The sequence below is a fragment of the Cydia pomonella genome, chromosome 1 (assembly GCF_033807575.1).
Source record: "Cydia pomonella isolate Wapato2018A chromosome 1, ilCydPomo1, whole genome shotgun sequence".
Taxonomy (NCBI): Eukaryota; Metazoa; Arthropoda; class Insecta; order Lepidoptera; family Tortricidae; genus Cydia; species Cydia pomonella.
Window position 1 is genome coordinate 16,782,515 of NC_084703.1, and position 12,694 is coordinate 16,795,208.

General features: G+C 38.6%; 1 protein-coding gene across 1 annotated transcript in view; it reads right to left on the reverse strand.

Moving 5' to 3' along the window:
• Positions 1-12,694, reverse strand: part of LOC133516958 (uncharacterized) — a 110,924-nt gene that overhangs the window by 34,500 nt on the left and 63,730 nt on the right. The window contains exons 3-6 of the mRNA XM_061850031.1: positions 10,159-10,221; positions 3,205-3,341; positions 1,179-1,372; positions 818-946 (exon numbers count right to left, since the gene is read on the reverse strand). Coding sequence (XP_061706015.1) covers positions 818-946; positions 1,179-1,372; positions 3,205-3,341; positions 10,159-10,221 — 523 coding nt within the window. The remainder of the gene's footprint in view (positions 1-817; positions 947-1,178; positions 1,373-3,204; positions 3,342-10,158; positions 10,222-12,694) is intronic.

Consider the following 12,694-nt stretch of genomic DNA (forward strand, 5'->3'; position numbering starts at 1 on the left):
CTTATTATGTAGAACATGGAACACTTATTTCATACTAACGGACTTATTTCATACTAACAGTAACTCATTTCATACGTTAGTACGTTTCATTCATAGGACGAAGGGACTGTGCAAAATTTTACATTACAAAAAAATTAATAGTTTAAAAAACACTAGAAAAATACGCTTTTTGTCGCTAGTTGAGCAAAGATTATTATCAATAATAATTCCCTTCATCAAAGTCATTAAATTAAGCGGTGCGTTTGGGCAATATGCATTTCGCGGCCAAGCTGTTCTTTTTGCTCAGGATATATTTGAGATAACTGAAAAACATTCAAGCCAAGGTTTGTTATAACCTTGAAACCTGGTCGTGTTCAAAGTCCATTACGTGACCTTTATCACAAGTGCAAACACGACTATGATACGATATTCCATCATGGAATGCCAGTGCCTATCTTCCGGCTTCATCATCAGACCTTGAAACCTAATCGTGGTCAAAGTTCATTATAAGACTTTTCTAACAAATCCAAACACAGCTATGATACAATGTTCTATCATGAAGTTCCAGTTCATATCTTCCGGCTCCATAATCAGATCAGTTCGACAGTACCATATTATTGTATTGTGATCAGAACTACATACAGCTGCCAATTTTCATGACGATACGATCCTTGGAAGATGCTTAAATTAGTTACCTTACATTCCATTACATAGTTACATACAGGTCGACCTAATAAAAGCGTGTTAAAAAGGAAAGTTAAACGTAACTCAGCCTTTCCTTATTATTCATATTGAAGCGTTCGCAAAATCATCAGAGAGAGTAAAATAAAGTTCTCACCTTAGAGTTTCCGAGGTAACCAACTGTGGCTCAATGGCTGGAGGCGGCGGCCTACTGCTATTGAAAAGTTGCTGCACGGCTGAGTTGGGCTTCGGCGTTTGAGTTGAAACTATCAGCGGAGTTTCAAGTCTAGGAAAAGAAGCGGATTTATAGCACATGTTCCTCCTTATTGAAGTATAATCCTTATAGAAGTAAAGGCGGAGAATGTATAAGGCGTGGCAAACTGCATACGTGCAATATTGTTAACGACGGTCAACGAGGAGCGGTTATGCTGGTATATGACGCAGCTTGAATTTTTTTCTCAGCAAATATAGTGTATTTATTGGTAAGTGGAACTAAATTGTGTACAAATAATCCTCACCTCTGTGTATTATTTGAATGGTCTTTTTGAATGTTGGTTTCACTATCAGACAAGGACGTCCGAGCAGAGAGTTCACTCTTATGTGAAGGGTCGTCTTCACTTGACTCTTTGGGTCTCTCAACGAAACGCACTGAGCGCGGCGTGAAGGACCCGTCCTCATCGCTCGCCGTTGTAGTTGAACGCTGATCATCGTTCTGTTGAAATGCACGATATGTTGAAACTGTGACAATCAAATGAGTAGCTCTATAATAGAACTGCCTATCTATAAAAATAATTAGGTACGGTATATCGAGTCTGGCTATTATGCCTGTAGGTACCTATAAATAAAAACAAGTAAGATTGTGACAACTATGTAGAATGTACTTCCGTATCATTTCCAAGAAAATATTTTTTCAAGTTAATTCGCTTGCAACTGCAATATAACTCATATCGTACGAGTAACGTATTAAGCGCGCGGTTATTTCATGCGTTAAACGCAGCGTTGAACCCATACGATCAACGGAATGTAGGAAAAAATAAATTGCGCTTACCGCTGCGTTTACCGCGTAAAACAATGTAGTGTCATTAGATTATCTGATGTAAAATGGGTCCGTATCATTTCCAAGAAAATATTTTTTCAAGTTCGCTTGCAACTGCAATATAACTCATAACGTACGAGTAACGTATTAAGCGCGCGGTTATTTCATGCGTTAAACGCAGCGTTGAACCCATACGACCAACGGAATGTAGGAAAAATTAAGTTGCGCTTACCGCTGCGTTTACCGCGTAAAACAATGTAGTGTCATTCATTAGATTATCTGATGTAAAATGGGTCCGTATCATTTCCAAGAAAATATTTTTTTTAAGTTCGCTTGCAACTGCAATATAACTCATATCGTACGAGTAACGTATTAAGCGCGCGGTTATTTCATGCGTTAAACGCAGCGTTGAACCCATACGATCAACGGAATGTAGGAAAAATTAAATTGCGCTTACTGCTGCGTTTACCGCGTAAAACAATGTAGTGTCATTAGATTATCTGATGTAAAATGGGTGTGCGGCAAACGCATCGTCTTTAACGCTGCGTTTATCGCATAAAAGATCGCGCGCTTTAGTAAAACTAATTTACAAAATTCATCGAATAGCAAAACGGATCTATTCGTATTTATATTATAATAAAGTGGACCCGTAATCAAATTTTTCATTGGTCTTGAGTGTAGATCATTATTATATTTTATTGTCACAAAATGTTGATGGTTATATTTAGATTTTTACATTATTTAGACCCTTGGAGGATTTAACAACCGGATTCGCCTTTAAAAGCTTATCCCTCTGTCGAAAACCTCGGCCAATGGTCATATGTATTGTATTTATCTGTATTGATTTGACGTGCCCCTCTCCCGCGAAAATCGGCAGATTGTTTTGTACAGAAAATTACAGACAAGGCGTCTCCAGTTAAATTGCTCCAAGTTTCTACCAATCAGATTTACTTCACGTTGTGTCTAGATCTGAACTTAAAAGTAGGTTTCTTTTATCTATATTTATGGTTCACTTTAAATGCTGAGCCAACCTTAGCCAAACATTTAAATAAATGTCGTTCCACCTTACCTCATCTCATCAAGAAAACCAACCGTAAGTGACATTAGAAAACTTTGAAAACTCACTATTCAATTTATGCAATAAATTCTCATTTCTAAATTTGTTTTTCAATATTAAACAATCTTATGCTAGGTGGCCTGCGTTCTGTATGTTGGCTGTAGAAAGACTGTGACCACAGTTAGTCTTCAGTTTGGTCTTCAGTTTCTATTGTGTTAACGACATGCCATCTCATTTGATACAGTTCATAACTACCTATACAACCATAGACTTGCTGGGTTGGCAGCTGTCTTGTCACAGCCATAATGAAAACTGAAGATACCGATAAAGGGTTGTATAAAATCATATCAAAATCAAATTTCAAATTACTTTCTACTCCTCTAAACCAAGTAGTGTTATGAAACGTTTAGGTTCTTTGATGTTGTACATAAATAAGGTAAACGGAAATCACCTGTTCAATAATATCCTTGTCGTTGTCGAGCGATTTCCAGAGGCGCCCGCCTTTCAGAATGCCCCCCCGCCGCTGCCTCGAAGGAGAGTTCTCGGATGACTGGCGACCTTCTGCGTCCCCCGTGTCACTTTCTTCGCCTGATTGGAAATAGGTACACTTTGTAAACAAACTTTTCGATTATATTGCCATGGGCACGGGTGCTATGTCAACCCTACTCATCTTTTATTAGGATTCTGTGCGCAACAAGGAAGAAACCCTAAAGGCCCTTCTCTCACGAAGCTACTCTCAAGCGATTTGTGTTTCGTACGCGTATCCTACGCGTCGCTTGTGAGTAGCCGCCATACATATTCAATTCGTTTCCCACACGACGAGACGCGTCGACGACGAGGCGAAAGGCGGCAGTCAAAAGGGAGCGGGACCGATGGAAAGACCAGCTGGAGGACGCTCCATATGGTACCCGCACCATAGGGGCGCTTCTCCCGTCGCTCGACAACTGGCTGGACCGGAAAAGGGGGAACCTAACATATAGGCTGGTGCAGGTAATGACCGGACATGGCTGCTTTGGTCATTATCTGCATCAAATTCAGCGGGAACCGTCAACAGTCTGCCATCACTGTGGCGAAGATGACGACAATGCCCAGCAGACCCTTGCGGATTGCTCAAGTTGGGTTTTAGAGCGCCACGAAATGATGACGATATTGGGGGTGGATGGTCTCTCTCTGCACCGTGTGGTGTCGTGTATGTTGAGCAGCGAGAGATCGTGGAATGCTGTTACAAAATTCTGCGAAGTAGTGCTGCAGAAAAAAGAGGTAGCGGAGCGGGAGCATGAGGAGCGAGCAAATGCTCACCCGCTCCTTCGTAGACGGATGGGGAGAAGGCGGGTACAGTATATAATAAATAAATAAATATCATATGACATTATGACATGTCATATGATGTTTATTATTAATCGCCTACTCCCCCAGTAGGGTCTCTTGGTTGGGGATCCACAATATAGGGCCATACACGTCTGCGGGAAGGGTCAGTGCGTTCCCGGTCCTTCCCTCCTGTGGATCGAGGGTGCCCCCGGTACGGTATTAACCGGGGCCCGGCTAGGCCGGTAGAATGGTCTCGCGACCCCGTGGCGTCCCTCAATAACGGTAGAGCGGGCAACGCCGCAGGGGCTGTTGGTGGGTATTCTCTTCCCCTCCCTCTGATTATCAGAGGGAGTAACGGGAGGAGCGAGTCCCACATACCACCCCCCAAGTTGGCCTTCCCAGCCAGGGGGTGAGATGCGTAAATGCATTTACCCCCGCGTCAAAAAAAAGGTTATAAAAATAGCCTCATTTGCGTAGCACCGTGTGCGGAAACGAGTAGTATACCAGTAGGCGATCATGGTTTGCATCTCGGTCGCGTAGCATTTGAATAGTCTCGTGAGAGAAGGGCCTCGTTAGGACATGTCCGACTTAGCTTACTGATCGTTATAAATAATACTACAATTGCATGGAAATAATACTTATGTCACAAAGTATATCTAGGTTGTAGTTACGTAGTCAGATGACGCCTCGTAGGTAATAGCGTCGTGTTTCAGATAGATGTAAGCACCTTGTTTGCGCTAGAATGGCGTCTGAACCCATATCAGAAAACTACGTTTTATCAGTTTTACACAGAACACGGAACCCAGTATATTTTATGATTTATTTTACAATAGTTAAAAAAATATATATATCACGCTTAACTTTATCTAGAGTTTTCCTTCGCATATTATGTATTTTATCATGCAGTATAATACATATGAAAGCATGATCGCCCAACAACTTTATTAGGATTTTATACATATGAGCGTGCACCACCCACATGTTGGAATACGCCCACGATTTTGTACTCGGCTGTATTTCAAAGATACGTACGGTATTTTCTAGAACCAACAGCGCTGTCGTTTAATGGCAAAACACTGGAACTTCAATTACTTTACCGCTTTTTATTTAACAATTCATATACACCTCTTATATGGTACTTATTGTGTGTTTGATAGATATCTATTGAAGCTGCTGGTAACGCTACGTAATAGATAACCACGAGTATTAACGGACTAAAAACATCGTAAAAAAATATTTATTGCCTCTAACCTGTGATGCCGCCTGGCTTATGTTATGAGAACGTACCAAATGTCCATACAAATAGTAGGTTTTAATTAGGTAGGTATTGCGTCACACAATATTCATAATAACATCAGCAAGTCGTCTCGTTCTTCATACTTACTTTCTCGACAAGATAACAATAGTACATTGTGCAACGAGGGGGGTAAGTGAAATTTTGGATACGAGGGTGGTAATTCCCGACAGCCGCAGGCTGGAGGGAATTAAAGACCCGAGTTTGCAATATTCTTACCCCCGGAGTTACACACAATGATTTTCATCACACTTGCGAAGAAAAAACTAAATTTTAAGCGAAATAATTCTTAAATTCGGTGACATCAAACATTCGTCCGCCATTTTGTGATTTCTTGACAGGTTAAGCATCGAAGGCACAGACCTGCTCGGCATTCATCCACGATTGAAAATTATGTAAAAATATTTAAAACGTCTGTTAATTAATCAAATAGAACAATTTTAAACATAAACAAAAATATTAAATTATAAACGTCAGTATTTTAAAAGTAAAACTCATTTATGCTACTTGGTTTGTATGAATAAGTGACAATTTAAAAAGAACAAGAAAGATTTAAGGAGAACAATCTTTGCGTATGAAAAGTGTCGATCATAAAATCTTAAATAGGTGGCGTCACAATACATCGCGAACAAATTTTAGACTTTGATAAAAAATTTCTCTTTATCCCTCCATAGATACACTGTTACAACAAATTCTTTATCTGTGACAATGTCATTATTGCGTAATAATAACACAGAAATAGAATTATTTGCTTATGGCATTCAAATTTAGAACTTCTTTAGAAAAAAAGCAATTCGACCTCTGTTCTGATAGCAGTCAAGACGAAATTTTTTTCGACATGAAGTGTCAATCGCAAACAACTTTGACAAACCTCGCATATTAGTTGGTATCAAAGAGTAAAGTAATTATACGAGGGATGCCTTTTAAGTTCTGTAGGTTGGTAAAACTAAATACAATATAAGTGTTAATTGGTATTTATTGTTTTTCAAAGTAATCAGCGTGATACTTAATACACTTTTTCATTCGATCGAACTAGTTTTCGAAACACTTATTAAAGTCCTAAGTTGAGGTCTCCAAAATGGCCTTTTTGTATGCCTCAACCGCTTCTTCAGGCGATCGGTACCGTTGACCACGAAGTCGTTGCTTGATTTTTGGAAAAGTGAAGATGTCATTGGGGCTTAAATCTGGACTGTACGGGGGGTGTTCCAGATTTTCGACGTTTTGCTCTTTTAAAGAGCTCGCATTATCGTGGTTCGTGGTACAGTACTATACGATGTCTGGGGTTGTTTTTTCGGAGCTCCCTGATAAATAAACATTTCTTCTAAACACTTCTGGTAAATAAACATTGGTATACCAGTCAGCATTGACCGTTTTACGATCCTCGAGCACGGTGGTGGCAACGTGGCCACGTTCGCTATAAACGTGACGACCATTTTTTTCGAAGTTCTCCGTGAGCGTATTACTTTGGTCGGTTTTTGCTCATCTTGGAACACCCAAACAGTTGACTGCTGTTTAAAATCCGGATCGTAGGCATATATCCAAGACTCGTCACCACTGATAATGTCGTAAAAGCGTTTAGAGTTTACTCGGTTGAATTTTCGTAGTTTTGCGACACCATCTAACGCGAGTCATTTTTAGGGTTCCGTAGCCAAATAGCAAAAAAACGGAACCCTTATAGATTCGTCATGTCCGTCTGTCTGTCCGTTTATGTCACAGCCACTTTTTTCCGAAACTATAGGAGTTATACTGTTCGAACTTGGTAAGTAGATGTATTCTATGAACCGCATTAAGATTTTTACACAAAAATAGACAAAAAACAATAAATTTTGGGGGTTCCCCATACTTAGAACTGAAACTCAAAAAATCTTTTTTCATCAAACCCATAGAGTAAAGATATTATCAGAGGTAATTTGACTTACGACAAACTGTGACTCTGGAATGGCGGATGGTTTTAAAGTGTGCGTGTAGACGAGTGATATAATGTAAAACATATTCTCCCTGATGTACTTAATAATTATTTTTAAACTAAAAAAAATGCACTGTTTTATGTTTGACAATAAATATGTAAGTACCTGATTGAATGGGTTTTGAAAATGCGTAATTTTATTTTGTGCAAACATTATTTAAAATAATAATATTTAGCATCGGGATGATATCAGTTCGTTTTTTTTTTAATTTATACTTGAAACATATCTTTAAACCATAAGTCTTAAACAAAAAATATGTTGCAGATCGGAAATTATGATAAATTATCATCGAAAATTTATAAATATCGATTATTTATATAAAAGTATAAATAATCCTGAAATATTTTTTAATCAAATATAGACTAAATTACAAATATCTACGAAGGTATATGCTTTTATAAGTCTTAACACATGCGCACCATATCTACGGACTCAAATTACATGCACCGCGTGCAAACACTTATAAAATCATAATATTAAACATTAAATGGATCCAATTGTTAAAAGACATTAGAGATATTTGATTTTGAACTAAAATATAATATACACAACAAACAAAGGTTTACTATCAAATATTAGTCATAAAAGTGTCTTTAATACCGACTTATTTTGAAATACGCAATCAATAATTTATCCATTTACCTAAATAATCTCTTATAAGTAAATAACGATTTAATAAGAGGGGCATCAATTACCCTACTTTCGGGGAATTACCCTATTCAACATACTGGTCATACTCCTGTTCCGCAGCAATTTAAATTAAAATATCGTGATTTTACGTACGATAACATGATAATTGATAAACTGACCTATGAAAAGTTATCCCATCTCTTTTTTTCGTCTGATCTGTATATTTCTTATAACACTTGACCACGCATGTCGGCATATTTTTTATTTTTCTTCCACCAATTTACTCAAATGACATGTCGATCCGACTGACGGCAAAAGATGTTGTAATCATTTATTCTGCATTATTCGGTAACTAGATAAGTTACATGAGAAGATAGGTCTCTGACGTCACTTCTCGAACGACAAGTGGTATGATCAACCAGTTGCGAGTAGCCGGTTAGCAGTGGATATAAAAGGGCCCGACCCGATTCATTTGGATCATTCTTCTTTGCTCTGCAGCACTGAGTTAATCGTCGCCACAGGAATATTGAAACTTAAGTAAATACTATCTTCTTCTTCCTCCTCGCTTTGTTCCGGCATTTTGCCACGGCTCATGGGAGCCCGGGGTCCGCTTGACAACTAATCCCAAGATTTGGCGTAGGCACTAATTTTTACGAAAGCGACTGCCATCTGACCTTCCAACCCAGAGGCTAAACTAGGCCTTGTTGGGATTAGTCACGTTTCCTCACGATGTTTTCCTTCACCGAAAAGCGACTGGTAAATATCAAATGATATTTCGTACATTAGTTTCGAAAAACTCATTGGTACGAGCCGGGGTTTGAACCCGCGACCTCCGGATTGCAAGTCGCACGCTCTTACCGCTAGGCCACTAGCGCTTTTTTAGCTTAGCATAAGGTATTAACCGCTAGTATTTAAGTACATGCAAACTTTTTCACTGGCTAAATTTCCCTTAAGTATTGATTTCTTTTCGTTGATTAGAGTTCTAGCAATTCTCTAAAGTTAAGTATGTATATATAGTTATTAGATACTTATTTATATTTTTTGCCAAGTTCAAGTACTCGTATAGTGTTGGATGAAATTATTTAAATAATTCATTGCACAGGATAACAAAGTTTTCTTTACAATTAGGTATTTAATCTAGAGGCACGTGTTACAGATTTTTTTTTTATATCAATCCGTGTTATTTTCATTGGCATTGTACCACAGCCCTTCCCAGCCAGCGCAGCCTTGTGACCGTTCGAGCAACACAGGGAAGGGAGACGGCATTCATACTATTTCCCCTCTGCCAAAGCATTGGCACATCTGTGCCTATGGCGGTGCATGTTGTGACTCGTCCGTACACAAATAGAGATCGAGGTGTGCAAGATTTGTCTTGTGTCATTGTCTATGTATTTGTGTCGTCATTACAGATTGGATTTTGTATGTAGTGAGTGCGAAGTGCGAAGTTGAATTTTGAATTTTGCTCGAAGGCTAGACTAAACAACAGCAAAACAACGTATTGTAGCATCGGAGCCGAGCGCTAAGTTTTAAGGTATGAATATGGAAGGGCTCGCTCAGCTAGCATTTCCTTAGCAGCACAGTTGATGAAATGAAATCGGTCACTTTTAGGGTTAGGTACATATTAAACTATGGTACCTATTAAAATACCTTTATAGTTTCGCCATGTCTGTATGTCCGTCCGCGGTTCACCTTAACGATTATTACTTAACTAGAAGGCTGAAATGCCTGCAATAGATAAAATAAAACAATAGAACAAGGATAGAGTACTTTCCGGTGTACGTAAAGTGGGAATGTTTTTTTCGTGCGACCTTCATCCTTATCGTGCGATTCGTGCGACTTTAGTAGCTCTCTAAGAAAGTTAAAATGCTTTTAATGTAATTTTGACCTTATGATATGACAACTATTTACGTTTAAAGCAAAACTTATAATGTGATAGTTTTTAGACAAGAATAACTAAATAATAATAATAATATTCAGTGTCATTTGCACCGCAACTTGCAACGAACTTTAAGCAGGTAAGGTCGACCGGGGTACATGCCACTATGCGTTATTGCGTCTATTTAACCAACGTGATTTTAAACAGCTCCCTTCATCCAGTGATAAGTCTTAGCTACTTGGAGAATAAAACATAACATACTCGCATAGAGCGTTCCTACCAAACGTATTAAAAACAAATAGACGCAAAATTACAAGCATGTTTACTTACTTGTTAGAGGCGCAGAAGGCAATTCTGTTTGGTTATCGTCTATAAACAACTCTGGCGGGCATTCTGCAACAAAACCAACCAGTTAGTAAAATAATAGAATACGAGAGTATAGTGAGCTGCCAAATTGCATGGTGAAATTATGATTTAATTCATTAATAAAGTTACCATGCACTTTTACGGCTGATGATTTCATTACGCAAGAGTCCTGAGATGACTTTTATGAGCCGTAGGCAAATAAAAAATACGGGACAAGTACACAATGACACTTGCACACGTACAATGAACGACTTTTTTATACTATTTGAATAGGGGCAGACCCCAACGTTTGAATAGGGGTAGTATATGGTTAATATACAATATACTGCGTAGAATGTAAATGTATTTTCCATAGTGTTGATATCCAGAGAGGGAAATGAGGACTACGTTTGTATGGAGAAGAGGTCGCCCCCTTTCCTCTCGGCAAACGTAATGTGGGACCCCTACGTTTGAATAGGGGCAATATATGGTTAATATACAATATACTGCGTAGAATGTAAATGTATTTTCCATAATGTTGATATCCAGAGAGGGAAATGAGGACTCCGTTTGTATGGAGAAGACGCCCCCTTTCCTCTCGGCAAACGTAATGTGGGACGCTGACGAATCAACGAAAATGCATTAATCGTTCAGGGAAAATTACCAGTAGTGTACTAATAAATAATTAAATTTCCTTGGTACTAGAAACTACAGAATTACCTATTCATGATCAGTTAAAAACATCACCTTGTACCGTTCATGAACCTAAACTATTTATACTTTTTGGATTGCTTGTACTGCACAACATACATCTATTGCCTCAGTAAGGCAGGTTGCGGTCCAATTTACCCACACTTCGGGACGTCATTGTTCAAACACCTTTTGTTCAAAGTAGGCAAACGAGATATGAAGTGTTATTGAACGTTTAACCGACCCTCAGAGAGCGCTTATTAACTAATATGCCTAGCAGCTCTCAATTTCTCATAGTGTTGTGTTCCTGCCGGTGAGTAAGGTTGCCAGAGCTCAACTAGGGGGGGCGGGTTTAGGGTCGGCAACGCGCATGTAACTCCTCTGGAGTTGCCGGCGTACATAGGCTACGGAGACTGCTTACCATCAGACGGGCCGTATGCTTGTTTGCCACCGACGTAGTATTAAAAAAAAAAAACACTCCTGATGAATTCGATTATAATGTATAAAAATTGTTACGTAGCTGAGTTTTGTGCTAGAAGTTCTTGTCGCAAGACGTAAACGCCGGCCAAGTGCAAGATGCACTCACGTTCCAAGGAGTTCTGTAGTTCCGCACTAACAAACTAATACTATCGCGCTTGCCTGGTTTCTATTTTTTTTGTTGTTATGCAAGATATTTTACGTTTAAATAAAAAAAAATGTTAAGGCTAATTTAGATCGATCAAGTACTTATCAAGAAATATTGCATGTAAGTTTTTATTCCGTCAAATCACGAACTCGCGGATATGAGATGGCGTCTCCGAAATAACTGTATCACCCATTTTACACGAAAGTTGTGCTATAGTTAGATTAAAAACAACAAAACAAATTAATTTTATACTTACAAACGAATTAAAAGATAAATTGCACATAGTGTACGTCAAATGGCGGTAAATGAAAACTTTTTCACGCATGTCACGCATCCGTAGTTTTTAGGGTTCTGTACCAAAAAGGTGCTAAATGAACCTTATAGTGCGACTCTGTCCGTCCGTCTGTCTGTCTGTCACATTTTCAAATATCACGAGAACTACTTGAACCATCGATTTGAAATTCGGAACATTTTTGAAAAAGGGTTAACCCGAACGCAATAAGTGCCAATTTTTTATTTTTCTTTAATTTACCATGGAAAATGCTCAATATGACAGGGGGCCAAAATTTCAAATTCTAATTACAAGGGGTCTAGTAAAGTTTGGAATAGTTATACAGAATGGCACTTAACTATGGTATTTGCTGAAATTATAGTGTTATCTAATTAATTTTGAATCAAATTATTATCATTTTAAAGCCAGGTTAAGCAAAACAAAAAGACATTAAAAATTAAACGTTTTATTATAGGTGACAACCCTGCCGCTATAAAGTTACTATTTACATTTGCACATGACACATGTCATTCACTTCACTTACCTAAAACAAATTTACACAATTTACATGCGATGTTCAAAAGTACCGCCATGTCTGATTATGCAAGCTGCTGCCCGTGCTCGCGTATGTCGGTGTACTTGCGACAAAATTTGGGTGCGGATATTTCTCCTGCGGAGAGTTTCAAAGGCGACCGTAAGCCTATGCCTCATCTCTTCTGCGGTGTTACACAATTCTTTGTACACCATGTCTTTTAAAGTACCCCACAGAAAGAAATCGAGCGGCGTTAGGTCCGGAGACCTAGGTGGCCAACGGCGTGGACCAAATCGTCCAATCCACTGACGCCCGAAAAGACAACCCAGACATATTGAAAGTGTTATTTATTTTATTTAGTATAGAAAATGCCCAATATAAACATATAGACATATACTAGGTC